Below are 24,098 nucleotides of genomic sequence, written 5' to 3'. Positions count from 1 at the left end.
GCAGAAGGTCTAGTGTCCAAATTCAGGGGAGAGCACCAGTGGCAGCAGCAGACCTCGTGGATTCCTCTGTGGGCTTGCAGACACCTTCTTTCCAGCCTGTGCCCACCTCCTGTGGGGAGGATACTTTCTGTTTAAGCCTTATTTGCAGCACAGTACGCTTTTTTTCCTAGATGCCATGATACAATGAGGGTGGTGAAACACTGTCCCAGGTTGCCCAGAGAGGTGGTAGATGCCCCATCCCTGGAGACATTCCAGGCCAGGCTGGACGGGGCTCTGAGCAACCTGATCTAGTTGAAGATGTCCCTGCTCATGGCAGGGGGATTGGACTAGATGACCTTGGAAGGTCCCTTCCAACCCAAACTATTCTATTATTCTACATCCTGATAGAGTGCTCTGATGACAAACTCATTCAGGAAAGTGAAGGCTGAAGTGGTACAGCCTTGGAGGAAGAAAGGGCTTCACCATGGTACATGGCTTCGGCTGCCTTCTCTGAGCTCCGACTGTGTGGTTTTCTTGGGCAGGTTGTCTCTTTTGGCAAACTTACTCTGAGGTTATTATTCTTCAGTACTGGTATCCCACTGTCACCTACTGGTCTCAGCCAACATTGTGGACCATGTCATAAACTGCACATACAGGTGGCAGAAGATAATCCCCGCACTGGATGCTTCAGTCTCACTGTGCAAGGTATATAACGGGTGGATGCCCTGAATAAAATTGAATTGCCAAATCTCATTGTGCAATCAGGGACTGAAATTCAGAGAAATGAGGTGACTTGCCAGAGATCACACAAGGAAGTTTGCGGAGCAGAGCCTGTTTCTTCAGAGCTGGTTCAGGTCAATAACCACCAGCCTGTCCAATTACTCTGACCGTATCCTGAAACAGAAGGCAGTAAAAAGTAGTATACCTTGTATTTTAAGGTGAAACTTGTATAGTCAACCCAGTATAGGATCAATTACTAAAGCCCTCAAGACATTTTCAGATCAGAGCAGCAGCCCTAGGATTTACTCCATCCAGACCTCATGGTCTGATTTTAGCATTGATACCACTCAGCTGGAGAGAGAAGTCAATGAAGCAAAGCCTCATTTTTGCTTTCATTATTTACGTGAGCATGGGCCTGTTTGTTCCTGGGAGGCCTTTCTCTACCTGGAGCAGTCATTTTATCATCTAGAAATTATTCCTGATATTTTCTTTGGGAAGAAATGCCCTGCATCTCCAAAGAGCAGAAGAAACCTTTGGTGTTTGGCAGGCGGAAAACTTTTGCTCTGAAGGAGGGATTCTCTTCTGCTTTTGTGTTTTCATCCTGTTATTCTGTATCAGTTGTCCTGCTGAACTAACTGGTAAAAATCACTACTTTCCTTTTTTCTCTTGCTTTCTCTAGGTTTTTTTGCGCCATCTCAAAATAATGACTGAGGCCAATAACAAATGTCAGCAGGTGACAGAAAATGACAGTAACATGTAAAATAACTAAAATAATTAAATAAGTGGCCTTCAGCTGAGTTCATGCAGCTCTCAAAGCAGCTGAGATTTGCCAGCTACTCTCAGCAATAGATGGTAGGGTAGGGGAATAAGGAGAGCTGTGCTCAGGCTCTGCACCGCTGCCTGCCTCCTTCCCCCTCCGCTCTCTCAGCCTCTGCGTGGCCAGGAGAGCCAAGCTGGACCGTGGGTCCTGCTCAGGGCAGGGGCGGTTCATACCCATCAGGCAGCCAGCAGCTTTTGCCGGCCTCCGGTTTGGTTCTGCACCTGCTGCCCGAGCAGCAGTGCTGGATAGTCAAGGTTAAAAATGCTGCTGGTGATGACGGTGGCACACAGTGGGCTAGTTGCCTGAGGTGTGCATCATAAATGGCTTTTGCCTATTTCCTTTCAGAATTGGGAAATTATTTTTTTTTAATTAAAAGATTGTTATTTAAGTTGCAAAGTATTACTAGCTGAAAAATAAGAAAGAAGTTCCAGATTTATGCACAACCTAAATTCTGTTCCCCTGTGCTCTGTAACAGAGCTTTAATTACTCAGTCGCAAGCTATTATTTCGATAGGATTCCTGTCTCATTCAGTACAAAAGAGGGCAGAATTGAGGTTGCCTGGGCAACTGTAAATCTGGAGTTTTCTAACATTTGAATACTTGACTTTACAACACGAATAACATGTTTTTCTTAGTTTTATGTAACTTCAGAATTCATCATCCACATCACATACAAAATTACATGACCATCAATAATAGGTTTTGGTGTGCACTAAGGAGAACATGTATGTGGTCTCCTACTTTTCAAGTGTGCACAAGCCACATACAGAGATGATGTTTATGTATATCCACTGTGTCAATATGGACAAATATAGGCTTACCAGCAAGTCTCATTGAACTTTAATTAAGTGGAACATTTAAGACTTTTCATGGAAAATAAAATTCCATGCTTTTAAAAACAAAATGCGGTTAGAAGGAAAAACCTTGCTAATCAGCTGCTGTGTTTTCATTTCCAGGACCTATTAAGATGCAGAGTGTTGACATCAGGGATTTTTGAAACAAGATTTCAAGTAGATAAAGTAAATTTCCAGTAAGTCTATTAGTAATAATTTATGAATAACATACGAATTTTTAACAGCTAAGTTCAGACATCTGTGCTCATGTATCCTTGGTACAGTAGGTTTATGGTGGGAGCTAGGTGTGGGGTTTTTTGTATGGTTTGGTTTTTTAGCTCTCTTTCCATAGATCCTACAAAATTGCCTCATATTTTGTAAAAAGAGCGGATATTAGTTATGTGTATTAGTGATGCTCTACTGTGGGGTTGTCTGCGACTGAGACATTTGCCCTGGAAAAGAGTATATTTCTCATTTGAGGGGTTCTGTAGCCTCATCCTGGCAGGTGGAGCCATGCGGCTCTCAGACACGCAGCACAGCATCAGCAGATCTCTCTCTCCTTTGGGCGGTATTTTACTGCTGCTGTCCTTGGGGCTGTCAGATTTTTAAACTGAACCCTCACGCTGCATGCTTCGTGTGACTTTCCTAGTGCACATAAGTGATATAACATCCTATGGCTTTTTAACAGCATGTTTGATGTAGGTGGCCAGAGAGATGAGAGAAGAAAATGGATCCAATGCTTTAATGGTAAGTAAAAACATTCCACATTTTTATTTTGAACTTATATTCTGAAGTGTGAGCAGCTTAGTATTCATATTCACACATGGTGTGTCACTAATACAGGAGTCCATTGGTACAGATATTTTCTTTGGGTATTTTTGGCAGTTTGGGGAGTAATGGCACTATTACCCCAAGGAGTATGTGCTGGGATAACAGAGGTGTTCTTTGCTCTCTCTTTTCTCTCTTATGTGTGTTCTGCCCAGATGTCACGGCTATAATCTTCGTTGTGGCTTGCAGCAGCTACAACATGGTAATAAGGGAAGACAATAACACAAATAGACTACGGGAATCCCTGGACCTTTTCAAAAGTATCTGGAATAATAGGTAAGACATGCCTCATTTCCCACCCATCCTCCCCAATTTAGCTACAGTTCAACTCCTTACAAGACAGGACTCCCCTTACGGAATGCTCAGGTTGCTTGTTCAGCCTGGAGAAGAGAAAGCTCCAGGGAGACCTTATCGCAGCCTTCCAAGTACTTAAAAGGGACCTATAAGAGAGATGGAGACAGACTTTTTAGCAGGGCCTGTTATGACAGGACAAGGGGTAATATTTTAAATGAAAAGAGGGGAGATTCAGGCTTAGACGTGAGGAAGAAATTTTTTACAGTGAGGGTGGTGAAACACTGGTCCAGGTTGCCCAGAGAGGTGGTAGATGCCCCATCCCTGGAGACATCCAAAACCAGGCTGGATGGGGCTCTGAGCAACCTGATCTAGTTGAAGATGTCCCTGCTCATGGCAGGGGGTTGGACTAGATGTCCCTTCCAACCCAAACTATTCTATGATTCTGTGATTCAGAAAATGTCCAGGTAGGGCCAGGTCACAGGGTGCCCCCACAGTGGTGGTGGTGGTAGGGACTGTGGCCCAGGTGCACAGGGCGTTTCACCGCTGCTGCCAAAACGACACAGGACATGGGGACAACTTGGGAAGGACAAGCTCCTCATGCCAGCTGCCACCAAGGAAGCAGGAGAGGCCCCTTCCTGGAGTCACAGTGCTGCTTGGCCAAGAGCATCCTCCAAATTACATTTAATCTCCTGGAACGCAGCAGCAGAGGCAGCGGCTGTCAGCATTGCAGTCGATTCACCGGCTGGTGCTGCGCTCAATACCCACGTGGGCAGCCGCTCTCATAAGACCCGTCTCCAAGAGCACACAGTTTCTCTGCCTGTGGGATGATATTTCAGATGGTAACTGCTATTAAATTGCAGTTCTGTCATAGTGCATGTAAATTGTAGATGTGTAACCAAATAGCAATCCGAGTGTGTTCCTAATAGAGAATAAGTACAAACAATACACAAAATAATGAAGTTTCCAGCATATACCTATCAGGACGCTCTGAGGTGATTGAAGGCAGAGTGAGAAAAAACGTTAAGTGCAAGTCCCCAAAGGCACATCATCTCAGTGATAGCTAGGTACTAATTGGGGAAAAAGAGATGTTATTTTCTTTTGATTCATCAAGTGTCATACAGGCCACCCTCAAAGATAAGCTATGTGTGTGGATGAACTATTAGTTAAGACAGAGCAGTCTGAGGGGAAAGCAGCTTTCCAGTCTTTTTCTCTTGCTTCAGCAAAGCTAAAGTAGACAGTAATCTTTGGTTTTGGACTATGGTACTTTTAGACAGTCTCATCATTTTCCCAACTCAATATCAAAAGGATAATTTAGAAAACAATATTTAAAAACTGCTCCCTTCAGAAATGTCTACTGTAGTTTTTATAAATGTATTTACAGATCCTGTAAATATACCCACCAGCACAGGTGCAACTCAGTCAAAACTAATTTAGATCATCTTTTTTTTTTCTGTTGAAGCGTGTTCAACACTACTTCACTCTCTGTCCACGCAGGGTTAGCCAGTAAATTTTCTGTTGAAGTGATACGTTTTCCCTGATTAACGTGTCAAAGATAACACAAACATTTGGTTTGTTTTTGACAGGTGGTTACGGACCATTTCTATCATTTTGTTCTTGAATAAACAGGACATGCTGGCTGAAAAAGTCTTGGCAGGGAAATCAAAAATCGAAGATTACTTTCCTGAATACGCGCATTACACTGTACCTGAGGATGGTAAGGTTTTTCACCACGCAGGGACTGGACCTGCTGGCACCTCTGTGCCTCTCTCTATTTCTCTCTATCGCGCACACACAAATTCACAATGACACATCATTCCTTAGCACAAGCTGTTGGTCGGGTGAGGAGCACATAGCTCAGAGGTGTCCCAGTGCGGGCAGGGTCTGAAGGGACTCTGGCTGCTGTGGGGGTGCGGGGGGACTGTGGGGGACTGGCTGCAGAGCCCCTGCCTTCTCCTGCTTTGGAGCAACCCAACAGTCCCAGGGAAGCAAAGCTGCTGGGGCAGATCTGTCCCCTGCCAGCTGCTTCTGCCTGCGCCTCCCACGATGCTCCCACATTAGGGATTTGTTAGACTTATTTTGCAGCCGTTCTGCGTCCTCCAACGCTGTAAACTTCAGCCTTTGCAAACGCGGATGGGAAACTCAGCAGACCAGCACGGGAGCTTGAGTGGAGGAAAACCACATGAAGTACAAAGAGAGCTGTGACGACGGAGCATGGCTTTAGCTTCTTATAATTTCAAGAAGCACAATGATTCCTGCACTGCAATAAAGTGTTGCATAAGTAAACTCTGGCACTATGCCAGTTTTATACCAGGCAGAAGGCTTCCAAATGTCTTAGGTGTGTGTCTAGCAAAAGTGGTAAAACTTCCACGTTCTGACCACTCGCCTCTGCCATACCCGAGTGATGCCCCTGGCGTGGTGCTTGCAACCACCTGTCAGAAAAGGCTTCTGTTCTCCGCTGGCCATCAACAGCAGCCAAGGTTATAAAAGTGAAGATGGTAATAAGCTGTTTTCAGCTTTCATTCGGATCTGGAATTTCAGGAGTGCCACGCTGAGTTTCGAGTGGAGGGGATAAATAAACTGTCCTAAAACCTGAGTTAGCCTGGCAGTGGTTTTACAGTGCTAAGGGTTTTCAGAAGAAATCTTGGGTCGCCATCAACAGATTTCCCTCTCCCAAACATACACCAGATACGCCGAGTTTGGGTAAATTTTCAACATTTTTTTTGTAGTAGGCCAGTTGTCAGAATAAAGTAGCTTTTGGTGTTTCTCAGTGGGATTTCACAGCGGATATCCAGAGTGATCCAGAATACTCACACGTGAAACAGCTCTCTATTTTGAAACTGTAGTTGTTCATTTATTCTGTAATTTCAGCTGACATTATTTAAGGACAGCAGCACTGAACTCCAAGATGCTGCTGATTGTGCTTCTGCCCTATGTTTACCCCTAGTGACATAAATAAGAGTAAAAAATATGTTTCCATGTTCTGATAAATTCTGCTCTTTTCCATATTAATGTTTATAATCTTCTGATTTGGTATGTTAGATGAGGAGAAATCACATTGAAAGGATACCAATAGGTTATCTCTTCACTGTATTAGTTTTTTACACTTACAGTAAATATAGTCGTTACATGGCCTAGATAGGGATCACTTTGTCTGCCGATGAACAGTAATGACCAGTGTGTCTCCTGCTCAACAAGAATTTGATCTAAGGCCCCTTGATGGGCAGTATATCTAAGTATTCTGCTGACTCGAGGCCTGATAATTAATTATTTATTTATTTATTTATTTATTTATATATATATATATATATATATATATATATATAAAGACCTTTTGATGCCATCATTTTTTTTCAAGTGTAATCTTGGACTAACCATTTAAAAATGCTAATTCCTGCCTGCAGAAGTGTCATTCAAGAGGTGCTGTCGTGCTGCAGAAACTGAACAGCTCTACTGCTTTTTCTAGTCGTATTTTCTGATAAAAGTTAAACCGTAACTCCCACTTGTTTTATATCTATGTGAACAAACTTGTGAATGTGATTTAGCCTCTTCATGGTATGACCAATGACATTGTTGCAAGGATTTCAGCAATTTTCAGGTCCATAAATGATGTTAAAGACATGGAAGTTTATTTCTGACTTTACAGTACCTTTCTATCTTAGAATTACCTATTGGGAATCTCCTGTGGATATTTAGTACTTTAATTGCTGTATCAAAGAACTACTTCTTCCTTGTTCAGCCTTTTGTTATGAAAAGCGGGTGATTGTTTGCTTTTCATTTTTCTGATGTCATTTATTTTTGATTGAACAGCAACACCAGATGCAGGAGAAGACCCAAAAGTCACAAGAGCCAAGTTCTTCATCCGGGATGAGTTTTTAGTGAGTAACTTTGATCTTCTATGTGATTCTATCATAGGAAATACTGGCAGATGGCATATCTTATTTAGGGAAAACTGATGAATTTTTGCAGAAAGCTAGAAGGAGAGGAGAACATCTGACAATTCCCTAATTCTTTTCAGCCACCCATCTTGCACAACCTTCCCCACCATGTGCACATTTTTGTGCTCTCTGCAAAGTGGGGCAATGCCAGGCACTATTTCCATTGCTGATTAGCTGTGTTTTCTGTGGTTGTCTACCAGTAAGATACTACTGGTTGTTGCCTTGAACGTTTGTTTTGTGTATCAGTCCGGTCCCTGTTTAAGCAAATAGGTGCATTGTTTTTATCCTTCATTCCTCCAAGGGCTTTGGCAGTGGTCAGCTGTCAAGAGGGAATGAACAAAAAAGCAGATTTTGTCCTTAAGTAAGATTTCTGTTGTGGCAATTAGGAGGTTTGCCTCACCCTAGGGCTGGAGTCGTGGGCCTACTGAGGAATCGTAAGAAAGTTTCCTTGTCTGGTTGGAGTTATTCTTGTAATTAAGGTTTCCTCCAAAGTGCGGAGCAGTAACAGAGACCAGAACCAAAGCTCCGTGCTCTCTGCATCTTGCCCTACTGGTAGAAACTGTCTGGAGGTGTTTGAGAGAACAAACTCAATGGTTGCAATTAAGAATTTTAAAGTCATTACGCATTTACGAGTATTGTCAGGATTTACAGCTGCTGATGCAACAAGGAAGAAAGACGCAATTTACTGTGTTCACACTTCAGGGATTTCCATTCACCACCTTAACCAGTTTTATTCATCTATAAGCTTTATGGCAATTTTTATCACAGGAGCAGGTCTGCATAAGGCGTGGATGTGTGTGAAAATCGCCACCACAGCACTGCACCCCTTGAAGCTCTGGCTGGCTGCAGGCACTGGTACTGGCAAACTTAAAGCACGTGATTCGAAGAATTTTAGGAGGAGGTTAAATACAAACACATTTCCAATAACTTGCTACACGGTAGCATACAAGTGTTAGGAAGTCAAAATACATCAGCTCCTGATTTCAGGACCAGTGCGGGGGACCTGTGGCCGCTGGGGACTGGGCTGGCAGGCCTGGCTGCTGGGCACCACTGGCTTTTAATGTGGGGAGCGGTGGGTGAGAACTGGCAGGACGCATCTTGTAGGAAATCCTCTTTCCTTCCACTCAGGCATGTCCTTTCTCCTCCCGGGCTCTCCACGGAGGCGCCATGCCCATGTGCTCCTTGTTTAGGTCGCTCCCCAGCCCCATTTTGCTGTTTCGTCCGCAGGGCTCTCCAGCTGCTGGCGTTGTGTTTTAATACATCCCCAGTGTATCAGTGACCCCTCTTAAAACAGTGGCACAGCCCCTCTGGTTCGTCCTGGGTTTTAAAAACATCTGAATCTGGGAGGCAAAGGAGCTGCCGTTCGAACACACAGACCAGGCTTCCCCAAATTGTGCCTTTGGCTCCTCACTGAAAGCTGTCGTCCTGATCCCCACGGTACAGGGATGCTGGTATTAAATAATCACGCTTGTGTTAAAGTAAATGTTCTTTCATTGCTGTCCCAAGGGATATTTTTTTATTCCTCTGTGTACTGGTGCTAAGTAACACACTACTGTTCAAAATGATTTTTGAGTAGAGTTGAAAATACTGTATTTATCTTAAAACGAGAGAACTATAGTGCTGTCAGGGGACCGGGAAAAAAAAAAACAAAAACAAAACACCAAACAAAAACCTAACATTTTGAAAATACGTTTTTTTGTATGCTTCATATGGAACTAGATGTCACCACAACATTGTGGGCAGCTTACCGCTGTAGATATTAGTGGAACCAGTGCGTGATAAACAAGCAAACATTTAGTGAAAGAACACCTTTTTTTTTACCAAAAGACAAGAAAAAGATTGAACTGTGGGTCGGTAGGGTGGTCTCTCCTTGCTGCATCTGAGTGGTGGCATTATAGCACTTTTATAGAACAGATCTGCAGGAAAAAAAAAAAAAAGTAAAGCAGCTATTGTATATTTTTTTACTGTTTTAAAATTAGTATCATCTTGAATGTCCATACACAGAACTGTCTTTTCAGCCCTTGGGTTCCTACGGGTCTGATTTCCCCCAGACTTTGCAAGATGACAAAGATCTCCCCAAACCCTTCTGGGAGATTTTGCAGGTAGACAAATACAATCTATGTTTTAACTGAGTTTCAGCATCTTGCCACCACTGCAGTAATTCGTAAAACTTTTTTTTCTTTCCTCATTATTGCTTTTTGTAGTTTGTGCTTCAAATATGGTCCAAACAACTTACTCAACAATTGAATATATTATTAAATTAATGTTTTTCATGAGCGTATAAGCCCTGAACTAGGCATTGAGTGTAGCTTAGTAAGCAGAAAATAATTCTTAATATGTACGTGGAATGTCCCCGTTTAATTAGTGTTGAATATCTAATGTTACCTAAATTATCTGCAAAAATCTGCAATTTCTTGTTGATCTAATTACATAAATCATGGCTTCTAAATGCCTATAGTTTTGTGTAGCTGTACCTGCAGGTAAGTCCTACATGTAAAATAATTCACTATATTAAAAATGTATGGTGTGGCCAGAGGGAGAGAAAACATTGTATTTTGTTGTTTAGCCACCATAATTTGTAATAAAATTTGGAAAAGATTTATGAAAATTATTACCCAAGAACTGACCTTCTGATTTCATGATGTTCCAGATATATATATGTATCCTTCAAGATAATGATGTAGAATGGTTTTATATTTATCGGTCCTACAATAATACAGAACAAAATTGAGATTTTTTTTTTTAATATATAATTTTTTTTAAATCTTGGGGAATTTTAAAGATAACCACGGGTGAAGTGATGCTGGAGCTTAAGTTAGCAACCTAAGAAGTTGTGCAGTAGCCTTGCGTGGCCTGATGTTTACAGGATTTGTGTACATTTTATTGTTCCGTGGGAACCCGTCCACTCTAGTGATAATTCCACCGTGTTCTGGTCTCAGTAACGATAGCAAAGCCCTTGCCCGGCTGAATGGCTGCACAGAGGAGACTGGAGGGGCTCTCGGCTTCCCGCAGCAGAGCCGCTGGCTGCTGTTCTCCGCCGCTGCCGCCTTCGCAACTGGGAGGTTTTTGGTTTTGTGTTGCTGACTTGAAACAAGAGTTCAACAATTTGCCACATGATGGCACCAAAAAAGAAGAAGAAGAAAAAAACCCCTTACCCTGGGAGGGATGCGTGGCAGGCTGCGGTGCGGTCAGCAGCACCCGCCAGCGGCGCAGGGATGCGCAGACAATGTCGTAACTCGTGCACATGGTGTCAGTGGCTCTGACAAAGTAGTAATGTATGGACCCCATAGTATTTTCCTTTATCTTTGTTTCAAATTTGTGATTAGTGTTGGACCAGCCCACAGACCTTCCTTCTTTTTCTGTTTATTTTTAACCGTCTCTGTACAAATTTTCCCATGTTTCTTGGTACTCCGTATGTCCCTGAGAGGTGACAGTTCCCGCAGCACAGCGCCTGACCCTTTCTCTTTCTGTGTTTCTCCCTGTTTCCACAGAGGATAAGCACGGCGAGCGGGGACGGCAGGCATTACTGCTACCCACACTTTACGTGTGCAGTGGACACAGAAAATATCCGCCGGGTGTTCAACGACTGTCGGGACATCATTCAAAGGATGCATCTCCGCCAGTACGAACTCTTGTGAGGGGGATCACCGTGGAACCTGTGGTTTTAAAGTCTTTGCTCCTTACTCTTTCTCTTGATACTACCCCACACAGGGTGGAGGAATATACTATAGAAATGTCAGTCTCTTCACTTGGTTTACTTTAATTATTTAACCTTAAAGCTGATTTGAAGCGAGTTTGGGTTGGTTTTTTTTTTCTTCCTTCATGCTTTTTGGGACTATTTTTGTGCTTTATTTTGACATGCCACTTCTTCGTCATTCCACTAAGCCCTTTGGCTACCTCTGTTCCCTTAGGTTTTGTGTTTTTTTAACTGAACGTGACCTGCTAGTTTTTTTTTTTCCAGCAGGTAAACGTCAGTTCCAACTGGTATGTCAGCTGGATGACACTAAAGTCATACCTGTCCCTCTGTGTGGGTTTCCTTTTTATCATGACATTGAAGAGTACTTGATGGGTGAGGAAAAAAAAAAGATTAATGCACTTTGTATCAGGTTATTAAATACTGTTGAGGAAGTAGACACACAATGTAGCAGCACCACAATATTTATTACTCTGTCACAGTTTTTAGCATTTCTGAGTTGCAGGTCCACTGATAAAGTGACCTCCTCTTTTAAGCCGTTACTGGCACAGGAAGTAGAGTAGATAATGAGAGGAACAGTGAAGACAAAGCAATTTTTTTCTGGGGTTTTGGAGCCAAGTGTCTCTGCACACCTCAGGCATTTGAATTACAGCTACTTTTCAGCCTGTTGCATCTGGGCAGAAAATTTACCACCCTCACTTAACGTTATTTGTGCTGTCCACAAATGATCCTTTTAGTTCTGATCATTCTTGGACAACAGTCCTCTCCCTATATATATATTTTTTTTTGTTTTACTGCTGGTTTATTATATTGTACAGACTGTAAAATGTAATATTATTTTGTACAACTTTATTGAAGAAAAATACTTGTAGAAGATCTTTGTGCCTTGATTATGGCTGTACCTGTAAAATGAGCTAAGATGTAAGTATGTTTTTGATTGCGCTGTACAGCTTGATGTCAACCTTACCTGCAGCAGTGACTGGAGGTAAGAACTTTATCTGTAGAGTTTAGGGGTTTTTTCCTGGTTTATATAAAAATGCTCTTTAGTATAAAAATTATAAATTATGCAAATTAACCACTTACCTTTCCAAGTAAGGTATTACAGTCACCGGATGTTGCAGCAAACATGCCTTTCTCTTTCGAAGTCTCAGCTTTAAAACATTGGAATTCATTCGAGTGTCCAAATTGCAACCTGGTGTTGTTTTAATGGGAACCAAGGATTTTTTTTTTCCTTTATATTTAGAAAATATGTTTGGTAATTCTTTGGTCATTCATAGAACTTCACAATTGCACAGACCAATTGTGAATGTGTAAAAGCACCATTATATAGAGCTCTTCAATCTTTGTACCAACAGCGGCTTTCATTGTGCAAGTAAATAGCGAGAAAGAAGAAAAAAAAAAAAAAAGGTGTATAAACCCTTGTGTCTGGCCTAAGAGAATTACAAGATGACATTTTTATTTCTCTTTTAATAAAGAGACACATTAGAAAATGGTTTTATTTTAAATATTGTAGAATCAAAATGTGTGAATATTTCTCAAACTTGAATAATTTATGCAAATGACATTCTCAAAACAAGTTGTGGTACAGTACAATATATAAAAAGCAAGAATTGCTGTAGCAATAAGGCATGTCCTTTTTAGTAACTATAACACTGCTTTATATTTTATACATAGGTGTTTTATGTCTGTGACTATATACTTTTCCTGTGTCCAAGATAACCTGTACAAATGTCTAAAATTACAGTTGCAATAACAGAAACCTAGAGAAGTGTTAGACTACATTACTTTATAGAGTGTTTTACCACACTTCGGACCATTCCCCCACTTCATTTTAAATTGAGGGAGATACTAAGAGCTAACACATTGCCCACACTGGCATATAAATCTGCAGGTTTGATTAATAACTTTTTACTGTAAGCATTGTTATTAGTTACAGACCCCAGTCTCTCAGATTTTTAAATTCAGGCTACAGCCAAATTCAGAACTTGTTTCTATTTGATGATAAAGAATCCCATTTTAGATACTAAGACCATTTCCCCTTCTCAGAAATGCGAATACTTCGGTATCTGTATGGTCAATGTAATTATCAGACATTTCCCAGAAAGTGAAATGCTGGGTGGAATAAGCTAGTGCTAAACAAAATGCCCAAATACAAAGATTCTCTCACTTCCCACGCCAAAGAAAGTAGTAGAGCGAATACCAAGAGATGTCTTTTCTTTGAAAACAACCCCCGCCCAGGAGTTTAGGTTGGAGCTCCCGGCCTCTGCAGGAATGTCAGCAGGAAAACTGGTCCTGGTGTGAAACAGCCCCTCTGGTTTTGCTGGGGCAGGTGAGGAGGAGCTGTGTGTTTGTCACCTCTTCCCTGGCACACAGCAGGACAAGACGGCTGAGCTCAGATTTTTTAAGTACTCTGCGCTGCCGTCCAGGCTGGCGACTCGGCCTCCCCACGGAGGAGCTCGTGCAGTTCAAAATGTGACTCTACAAGAAGAGAACAGAACGTGGCAGCCCTACCAGCATCTAAAATAACATGTGTTCCTGTTCCTGTCCCTGTGTGTCCGTAGCCTGAGGGCCAAGGCGTAGGATAATGTTACTGCAGCTGTATTTGACCTTCCTTCTTGCAGAAGATCGGCAACCGGAGGGCCCCTCGCCACACAGATCTCTGGGATGCAACAGGGCCCTCTTTTTTTTTTTAAGCTCATCATAGCACACCTTTTTAAAAATAGCAGCTTGAGGTGTCACCCTAATTTTTTTTAGCAGGTTTCAAGTGCATATCAGCAAACTGGATCCACAAGCTTCTTCCCGTTGTTGTCTGGTAGACGATAACTGCAAAGTGTAGTCAGCTAACAATTTAATCCGTCAGGAACTGGAAGCTTTCTTGTCCCAAACCACAGTCCCTTACATCTGACATCCTAAAAAGGTTACAGAAATCTGCATCTCTCAGTGCTGTTTGTAGTTTCTGCCTGACCCTAACGAAGAGAGTATGACATGAGAAGGGCCATGCAGCAATAAAACAGAGAAACCTTTCCAGTTTGCAGGACTGAGCCTCCACCAGGGTAAGACACTAGTGCAGAGAAGTGATGAGGCTATAGGATTTACATAATGTACAGTTACACTTTTAATATACATATTTGATACAAAAATTATAGCAGGAAAAGGACTCATTTGATTGTAGAATACAGTATTTTTGTACAGCATGAAACGTTCATTTCAGTTAATTATTTATCCTGTAGTAGTCATATCATCTGTATAGGACTTCTATGGTATGTGTAAATGCAACCTGCCTTCAGACTAGCAATCAAATTAGGTCATTTGCTGGCATGAATATAGTCTGATGTTTGACTGTTCTCAGCTTTGGTATTTCAGTGACTGAATGCAGATGTCTGGCTCTTCATACTGCTTTATGCTTACTGATTAAACGCTGAGCAAAATAAAATGGTGGAGTGAGAAGCTGAAAATGAGCTAGTACCAGGATTACAAGCAGAGCACCTGCTGCCCAGTAGGTAGTAAAGACTCTGCTCTCATACGGAAGGAAGCATTTTTGGAGGGAGAAGTCGGTTGGTGTTATGCTGCCCTGGAAAAGAAATGAAGACTCTCACTTTGCTGTTGCAGTGGGTTCTGAATCAGGAGTAAACACCGCAGCTGCCAGATCTCCAACTTCTAAATTCTGTGTTGGGTGGCGAGGGTTGGGGCCAGTTTCCCAGTACCAGTGCCTTCTCCAGGGGGCTGAAGAGTCCGTACCTTGCGGTGCTGGGCACTAACTGGACTATTCACCAGGCCAGCGTTAGCCCAGAGGCCAACCCTTCCCTCTGTTCCGCCTAGCCTGAGCAGAGAGCTGGGCTCCTCATCTGATCTGCCTTCAAGAGAAGCCTGACTTTAGCTGCTGCAAATCCACCAGGGAGGAGCCTTCCCAGGCTAAAGTTAGGTGTTAGGAATGTGCCCCTTCCTCCCCGCAGACCCTCCTCCTACCCAGTATGTGCTGCAAAAACCGCGTTGGCTAAACCAAATTACGAACGTGAACTTCAACAACAAAGACCTTCATTAGGTTTGGGCTCGACTTTGCAGTTTAAATTAAAGGTTACAAGGGACCGAGGCTGACTTAAACCGGTAGTGAAGATGATGCAACTTTAATTAGCCAACCTCTCGTTTTGCAGTGAAGATGCACTGTCTGGTGTGCGCAGAGAGCATTTTTGTAGTATTTTGAAGGCAGCTACTCTCAGGAATATGGAATAAACAGAACCACTTTCGACAAAAAATGTTAACAGTTGCATAAAACTAATTTAAAAGTTTGGGGTTATCTGTGTATTAAGCAGCCTAAGCTCAGCAGTAAAAATAACACGAAGGATTTGCCCCCCCAAGTCACAGACTGCTCCGTAAACAGATTGTAGGTTTTGCTTCTTGCTCCAATTTCTAGGAGTTCTGTTTTATTTTTGAACTGGGGAACTAATTGATTTACCTCTAAGGATATATACTGAGCACTGGAACTGCCTGCGAGAGCATAACCAACACACTGTATAAAATGTGAATGGGAAAGAAGGTGGCAGACGGTTTGGCCTGTGACAAACGTTTTCACTGTGTGAAGCGGTTAATGCACAAGTTCGAAAAAACCACGATCACCGTGCAAAAGAGTTTGAGGTGGACACGGTCTTGTTTTCATAGTTGGTAAATCAACCAAGCCAAACTACTCTTTCTACTGTTCAGTGCACAATACTGATTATTTTTACAAGTCAATAGTTTACAATGCACCCTCTTTATAAGAAAATGGTAGATGCTTGTACCCAGATACTAATTAGATCTTTGAGAGCATTGCTTTGTACCACACAGAACGTGTGGCTCCCACAGATGTACTTTATTATAAAGTGGATGCAGTGTACTGAGTGGGTTGGGTGGGTAGGCAATTTTTTTTTTTTTTTTTTTTTGTTTTTACAGGTAGAATCAGTTTTAAAATATAGCTGACTGCCATGTTGATTTATTTATGAAAGTTATCTGACAAAAATAAAAAAAAAAAATTAAAACTTACCATGATGAAACTAGGATTGTTTCTATTCCTCCAACTGAATGACGGGACGCTGATTTCTGGAATTTTCCCCGCGTGTAGCACTTCACAAGCACTATGCGTGTGCCCACTGAGAATCAAACGGGGATGAAACCACCACATCAGCTAGAATACAAAATGGTAAAGCACAAAATTTGAGTCATAACCAAAAAAAAAAAGCAGCCTAAGACCATTTTTTTTTTTCTTCTGACAGAAAGAAATTCTGGGAATTCCAATATTCTCACAAAGTGTTTTGTGGAACTCTGTTTTCCAATAAAACACGTTGATATTATAATATTACTGATACCTGTTTGTCCTTCATCCCAAAAACTGGAACTTTTTTTTGGCACTAAAGATGAGAAAACAAAGGCAATAGCACGTTGTTGACATGACAAGGAGAAAAACCTTGGGTTTAGTAAAGCAATGCTATTTCCTTGTCTAAGGGAGAACCTCGTACTGCCAATATTGAGTGAAGACATTTATGCAGAAGGAAACAAATACCGCCCATTAGGTTTGCTGAGAATATTTTCTTGTAATGACTAATTCAGCAAAAGCAGTGCTTTCCAAGCATTGGAACGTAGTGGCTTTCTGCTGGGTCTGTCAAGAATTACACTGTACAGAAAGTACAAAATGCTATACGGGAGTTAGCAGCCCTGCAGCAGACAAGAGCCTCTGGGACTCGCAGACAGTACCTGGGAATCCCAGCAGAACTGAGGCCAGGACAGAGATGAGCCTCGAGGTAGCAGCTCTAAGGAGCGGCCTCTCAAAGGCCTCATTAAAGCGGGAGCAGCCGTGTTGTTTGTCTCAGCTAACATTTCCACCATTTTTTAATCTATATATATATATATCTATCTTTCTGTTCATGTCCCCCACCCAGCCACCAGTAGTCAAATTTCCTAAGCAATCAAACCTTTCGTGATGCTTCTTGAGACAGTACATCATAATTCTCTTTAAAGGGGATGTTCTTCTCCTCTGGAGGAGCAGAATCTTCTCCGCTGCATTCAGCATCGCTGCTCCGATAGAGAGGGTAATGCTGGCAGACATTCAAAGCAAAGGTCAGTTGACAACAACCCAGCCATTCTGCAACAGTAATAAATACACTAAAAACGTGTCAATGTGTTGCATCACCCACCCCCAACACACCTGTAAAAGGATGGGTTCTGAGGCTGGAAGCTTTTCCACATCGCTGCACCTTTTGTTGGAATGATTCGGTTTCTGTGAATAAAATCAATCCATACATATTGTCTTCACCTATGTGTACCTTAGGGGTGGGGAAGGGAAGTAAACAATAGCCATGTTTTCAGGGGTTGGGGTTTTTTGTTTGTGGTTTGGGTGGGTTTTTTTTGTGAAAAGCAGTATCAGCTCAGAGTACAGAGTTTAAATACTGTCCACTGTATAAACTTTTAAGAGCCTCTACTGCGGATGGAAGGGGAAACGCTTTAATTCTCCCTTGCTGTCCACACTGTAAATACGGTTGCACTCTTCCTGAATGCAGAAAGCGACGGCCAAATCTCACTGCGCTAACAAGGCAGAAGAGATTTAGGGCAGCCCAAGAGCGAGAGCAGTCAGACTCCAGCAATTTTTCCCCAGGAGCTGGTTTCCTGATTGACCGCCAGCCCAGTCAGCCACGCTGCCTGCCCGGCCTCCGGTCCGCCCATGAAAAAGAGAAGAGGAGTGAAAGACAAGAAGCAATTGGATTTGGTGAAAAAAATACTACAATTAAAACATTACTAGACTATCAAGACAGAACTCCACCAGAATGGGAAAACTAAAAGAATAGGCTAGCTTGAAGGCTAGAAAACAGAACAATATGCAGAAATATAAATGCAGGGATTATTATGTATCTTAAGTCACAGGGAGGGTTACAGAACTTCTGCTGTTTCTTGGAAGGGAGGAAATGACACCCTCTGTTGGCAGCACTGACAAGGAAGTTAACGCCATTACCACCGAGCAATGCTGTTAATAGCAAAGTAGAAATAGTAAGATGCAAATGAGAAGAAAGATTTGCTAACAAGATGAATTGGAAGCAGATTTTTTGCAGGTGACTCTTAGTTATATCCCAGCTATTACTGCAGTATCAGTATTCCCATTGCAGCAGCCAAGTTGCCGGCTATAATCACATCTTTAATAAACTCTTACCTGCTGGGAGCAATTCAGTTTGTGAGAAAGCGCTACGAGCTTTGCCTCTGCGGTACGGCAGAGAGCGCAGCCATCGCCCTCCATGGCGACGCTGTTCACCAGGACAAAGCTGGAACAGAGCAGGGAAAGGAAAAGAGAAGGGAAGTGAGGAGGGCAGGAAAGCATCTGCTATTCATGCACATGCGTGGGAGAAACTTCATTTTATAAAAATGCAACTGTTCCGAAGTTGGACACGGCTTAACAAAACAGCAGAGTGTAACAGCTTCTGAAATCACATGCTATAAATCCACTTTTGAGTATCCATACTGTAGCCCAGTAGCTACTCCTACATTTATACAGTCCCAGAATTACATTCAGCCCTTCAAGGCAATGCGAGGCTGATGTGGCCCCTGGTGAAAATGAGTTTGACACCCCTGCTGTAGCTGTTTCTCCACCTGGTATGCTGCTTTATAAGCAGTTGTTAATTCAGTTGCACACTATGCTGTGTGCTGTGCTTCATGTTTACACTTCAAGATTTTTTTGTGTGTTATAACAGATACTTAAGCAGTATTCTAGTGGAATGTTAGAAGCCCACTAAGCTGAATTCTCAGGGAAAGGTGAACTTGCTTCTCTCCCCACACACATTTTAGATTTCAGAGACATAAATTTAGACATTCGATCAACTAAACAGCAAAAGCACACCGCATTTGCCTGGCTGCCCTGAACAAACTTAGTTTTGTACCTTGCAGTCTCTCACACAGAGCACAGGATTTTATTTGCAATAGAGAAAGATTTCTGTGTAGGTTTCAAATCAGCTTTGAACTTGTGCCACAAGATTCATCCCTGCTCAGTCACTCCCTCAGGACTCAAGGAAGAGATATATTCCCAGTTCAGTTCAATATTTTATGGACATAAGTGACCTGAATGCCTCCACATGAATCCTACCGATCAAAACCAAAAAAAAAAAAAAAAAAAAAAAAGGTAATTCCTTTTTTATCAAACTAAGCTGCTTTTATACCACGGTTTTGTTGTAAAATAGTTTATCCAGGAATGTTTCATTAATAATGCAGCTCATTTCAGTTAATGCATATGAGACTAGACATACCATCTGCAACTGGATGCAAGAATTCTGCTGTGCTGTTTTATTGAAGGGGATGTGGAGATATTCCTTAAAAACCATTTTTTAAAAGCGGTGAAATACATATCTAGAGGACCCCGCATCTGCATAATATTAGCATTATACTGAGCATTCATGACGCTCATAGATCTTCCTAAAAAAAGACACACCATTTCTAGATCCATCCAGAATGTTTTTTTCAATGTTTGCTTAATTAAAGCAATCAGTATAAACTTCTAAAGTTTTGAATTTTACAGTTCACGTGAGCGATTAGAACCTGACGGCAGACAGGTTCTAATCGCAGATTAGGCAGACAGATTAGAATCTGCCAAACGCAGAGTGGCAACGGGTCTTCCCTTCATATACCTGAGGTTTAAAGACAAACACCTTTCTGCAAACCCACTGCTGCTTTCCCTCACCAGATTCCTGCGGGGTATCTAGAAGTACGAAAAGGGCACAGGGCAGAGAACGGCGGCCACAGACACACAACTCTGAGCACAAGCTCTGTAACAAGGTCTCATCTGAGCCAAATCCAGCCCGTGCGTTATTACCCCACCCTGTGGAAGAACTGTGGACAAGCAACTGTTATATCCCCAAATTCCACAAACAAGAGTTAAGTTCTGCAGACTAAAAGAGTTATTAAAATTAATGAAACTCTTAACTTGTAAGCACAGAGGGAGGTTGTTTGTGTTTCTTTACTGAATCCTATTCCTCTGCTATGTTTACAGCCATGGGTCATTACCAGCTGCAAGGAAGTAAAAAGGCAAAACAGAGAATTTGATTCTGACTCCACAGTACTTTTCCATTTAAAAGGAAATGGTTGCAATTCACCTAGCTCAAAGTACATATAAAGCTACAGGTTTGTAGAAAGTGTTTGGTGTTTAACATATCACAAACTAGATACAAAGTGGAAAAAAAATAGGCCCTAAGTTAAGCATTCTTATGCTGTTTCATTAGGAATTCCACATCCAGTTTTCATCACTCAGGTCTGATAGCTCAGTAATCAGCACTCCAAACATTGGAAAAAAATTAAATATACTCACTTTATTCCTTTTCGAGTTATTAGCTTTCCTGAAGTAAAGTTGAAAACCTTTTCAAATCGATTTACCTTGTAAGCTGTCATTCTGTGGCACAGAGCAAAAATACAACCGAGGTAAGAAACTGGCATTGCGAATCATCTACCACAGTCGCTTTACAGTTTGCAGACCGTCCATCCATTACCTAGATCCCATATTCCGTCAGCAAACTCACGGGGATGCGCCGATGCTCAGCGCACTCTGTCCCAGTCACCCCAGTGCAAGCACAGCCGTCCTAGGGCCATAAGCAGAGCGAGGGCACCTACACCCGGCTGTGCTGAGATAATGGAAAGGGACTGTGCTCCAAAAAGAGGCCCAACACAAGGAAAAGCAGCTTCCAGACTGCTCTGCCAGTGCAGAAACCAGCTCTGAACTTCACCTGTACTCGGAGAAGCACAAAAACGGCCTGGAAACTGTTCTAAAATGTATTTGTAGGCTGCACTGTGCACAGATGGGTACCTTGTAAGACCTTGCTCTAAATTTGGTTACAATCAAAAACTTTCTGTATAAACACACAACAGGTCCCTCAGACACAAAGCAGTTACTGTGTGCGCGCCGATGTTTCGTTCCTGGCACTTGCGTACTCCTTTCACGGACGAGACTTACTCATAGTGAAATCCAATGTCATGATTCCCGACTACAACCACGAGCTCAGTAGAAACTGGGTACTTAAACATTTTCCGAAATCTCCTGACATCATCTGCCCACGCCTGCATGAAAAAAATGGAGAAATTAATGCTGTTTAACAGTATCGAAGGGAATCACCTGTATATAATACAGAAGCACACAGTGAGATGTTTACATTTCCTAAGTTTTATATGAGGAGGGAAAAGTTCCAAAATACTACCAAAAATTAAGGAGAATCACAACATTTCAACTCGTATGTAAAACACTAGAAATTCTACCAGTAGGATATCTACAGCAATACTAAACAAAGCCTTGCATACCTAGTCTGCTTTCTTTTGCCATCCATTTCTCTCAAGAAATCCTCGGTTTTTTGAAATAAGAGAGCTGTTGATGTCATACCTGAGGTGAGCTCCATTTTCCTTCATCAAAGACGTCTCCCAGAATAAAAACAATATCTGGCTGCAGTAACCACATGGCAGTTTGGAAAGATCTCTCCATTTGCCATTCCCTGAAAGGAAAACACATGCGCAGTCAGCACTGCCCAACTTCTGGGTCCTCAGCCCTGAATACACACACACGGCCTAGCAGGAATGGGAAGATGGGTCCTACACACTGAGAGCACTAATATGATATCCAAATTAAATACTTAGAAATCAAGCCTAAGCACAGTAGATGCATCTTACCTGGTGGATAATTCCACAACAACACAATCATGACCAACTCATGCAAGAAGTAATACCAGTTTGTTTATTTTTATTCATTACACTTCCATTAAACAGCAATTAATTAAAACAGTGAATTATTGCATGTTTTACTATGCTACCATTTCTGCAGCAAAAGTTTATAATGTTCATATCACGGTAGAATTAGCACTTCTTTGCAGCGTTCTGCTTTTTTTGGACTAACAGCAACGACATGGCTATGTGCAGTAGCCACAGGATTGGATTATCTTTGTTTTCAAATGTGATTCTTCTACTACAGAGACAAACTTCTATCAGCTTCCCTACCTCTGCAATTAAAAGTATCAACTATTGGGACCTCCAGGTTAACAGGCTCATTTTTAAGGCATCCTGTAAAACAGTTACGCTGGAAAAGACAATCCGACCCACCTAAAGCGCTCAGGCACCTCTACCACATACGAACAGAATGTTCAAGACTGCGCCACCCCAGTGAGTCCCATTCATCAACCTTTCAACACTGGTTTGTTATCCAGTGCAGACCCAGATATGCAAGTCAGAGGCAGCATGCTCACTTCTTACAAGTGCCACAACATTGCTTTTAAGCATCTGTCCCATTAGCTACTATTAAAAACTCTAAAACCAGCAGAGAGATTATTCAAATAAATTATCACCTTCTTAGCTTATCCAGCCAGTGTCCTTTGATTTCACCAAGTAGGTGCGTATCAGCTAAAAACATGGCCTTTAGGACTGACGTCGCTTTTTTACCCGCGTGAGCTCCAACTTCCACTTCTGGCCATTGACATTGAAAAATTACCACATAATAAATCAAAAATTCACAAAATATTAACACCGAGCTGACAAAACACACAAGTTTCAGCAGGAAACAGAGCCTCTTCTTCAAAGGAAGACTCTTCACAGAACTCAGCATTGCAGTACCAGCCTAAGTCTCTTTTCCAATAGCTCCGTTCTCCTCTCTCAGGTAAAAGTGGTAGGGGCTACTCAGAGGACCACGTTGGGTTTCGTATCAGTACAGAATCCCTGTGGAGAAAATACAAAATAAAATATTAATTAAGCCAGCATTCCCTGTGAAATGCTACCATGTGAGGCCTACTGTGTTAGCTTCTTGTCACCCTGAAAGACTTGGAAATATGTAATCAATCTAAAAAGCAAGGTTGGTCTCCTTCAGGTATGCAGACGTGCTGCTGAGCACAGAACTGCACTCCCTCTTCCTAGGACCAAGGCAACCAGCTTAAAGCAGCCAGGATCTTGGTGCGTGATGCTTTTTCTAAAACTATACAGTGAAAACACTGCAAGTAGGGGGTCAAAAGCACGTAAAGATAGAGCTTAGCTTGAACAGCAGAAAAAAAAAAAAAAAAAGAAAAAAAGAAGTCCATTAGGACCCATATCATCCTGGCCACTGCAATGGCACGTGCCACCACTTTCTGGCACAAGTCTCATAACCTGACCATGCCAAATCAATCTAATTACCACACTTAATATGGCTTGTCATAATCTCCAGGAACCAAAAGCAATTTACTATCCCAGAACAAGTTTATCGGAGCTTTTTAGGAACACAGGCACAGACACGTGACTAGTTAGGTAACGCCACTTCGTTTCTACCAAGGGGAAACCAAGAAGCATCTGAGCCTTGGAAACAGAAACTGCGCTGAAGAGAAACATGGGGAAATGAGCCTAAGCTGGTAAACTTACTGTATTTACTGATTTCTTCCACCTTAGATAGTTTGTAACCCAAACAGGGAACTTAGCCCTTTTGAAACTACCATTTTATTTTATGTCATTTTAAAGGCTAATCCAAAACAAATGTCTTCCCTCTGATAAGCCAGTATTGTAGCAGGGCTCGCTCATTGTTTCACTTGTTTACAGGCATCAAACAGAAACTCATTATTCCTGCTGTAAGGAGGAAATACCCACACTTCTACAGTCCTGTTACTTCTACAGCCTTGGCAGAAACACTTCTCCAGTGTACCTGCCCACAAGAAACAAGTATCCCACCTGGGAGAGCAGAGATACCAGCCTTATTTTCAGGTAAAATCACTTGGGTTCCATGTGCAACCTCTCAGGGTTTCTGTCGAATATACCACATGTCTGAAAAAAACACTTTTTAAAGGTAAACAGCGTAGCGTGGTCCCAGTAAAAGGGACTCCAGGAAAGCTATAGATATGTTACTTCACACGCTCCTGAACAAACTTCTTGAGAAATCCACAAAGAAAAGTCTTGTCCCTGCCCAAGAATGGGACAGCAGTTTTGCTTTGTACAATAGAAAAATTCCAACAGGGTACTAATATCCAGGCTGTTAGCAAATACACAACACAGTACTGGGTGACT

The 24,098-nt window shown here is 42.1% G+C and overlaps 2 protein-coding genes across 8 annotated transcripts in view; one reads left to right on the top strand and one right to left on the bottom strand.

Moving 5' to 3' along the window:
- GNAL (G protein subunit alpha L) overlaps positions 1 to 13,465 on the top strand; it is a 191,604-nt gene extending 178,139 nt beyond the window's left edge. For all 4 annotated transcript variants that reach the window (XM_065630164.1, XM_065630166.1, XM_065630167.1 and 1 more), the window contains 6 exons: positions 2,475 to 2,548; positions 3,040 to 3,098; positions 3,335 to 3,455; positions 5,057 to 5,187; positions 7,281 to 7,348; positions 10,900 to 13,465. In XM_065630164.1, the coding sequence (XP_065486236.1) occupies positions 2,475 to 2,548; positions 3,040 to 3,098; positions 3,335 to 3,455; positions 5,057 to 5,187; positions 7,281 to 7,348; positions 10,900 to 11,046 (600 nt within the window). In that variant the 3' untranslated portion in view covers positions 11,047 to 13,465. The remainder of the gene's footprint in view (positions 1 to 2,474; positions 2,549 to 3,039; positions 3,099 to 3,334; positions 3,456 to 5,056; positions 5,188 to 7,280; positions 7,349 to 10,899) is intronic.
- MPPE1 (metallophosphoesterase 1) overlaps positions 12,612 to 24,098 on the bottom strand; it is a 33,017-nt gene continuing 21,530 nt past the window's right edge. For 2 of the 4 annotated variants that reach the window (XM_065630170.1, XM_065630169.1), the window contains 10 exons: positions 22,424 to 22,790; positions 21,472 to 21,580; positions 21,052 to 21,155; positions 20,413 to 20,493; positions 18,274 to 18,382; positions 17,278 to 17,349; positions 17,045 to 17,167; positions 16,120 to 16,260; positions 14,569 to 14,673; positions 12,612 to 13,580 (listed from right to left, as the gene is read on the bottom strand). In XM_065630170.1, coding sequence (XP_065486242.1) covers positions 13,377 to 13,580; positions 14,569 to 14,673; positions 16,120 to 16,260; positions 17,045 to 17,167; positions 17,278 to 17,349; positions 18,274 to 18,382; positions 20,413 to 20,493; positions 21,052 to 21,155; positions 21,472 to 21,580; positions 22,424 to 22,680 — 1,305 coding nt within the window. In that variant the 5' untranslated portion in view covers positions 22,681 to 22,790 and the 3' untranslated portion in view covers positions 12,612 to 13,376. The other 2 variants (XM_065630171.1, XM_065630172.1) reach the window with 2 other exon arrangements.

Source organism: Caloenas nicobarica, chromosome 2 (genome assembly GCF_036013445.1).
Source record: "Caloenas nicobarica isolate bCalNic1 chromosome 2, bCalNic1.hap1, whole genome shotgun sequence".
NCBI classification, from domain to species: Eukaryota; Metazoa; Chordata; class Aves; order Columbiformes; family Columbidae; genus Caloenas; species Caloenas nicobarica.
The sequence above is the reverse complement of the archived record's forward strand: the minus strand, read 5'-3'. Positions and strand labels throughout refer to the sequence as shown.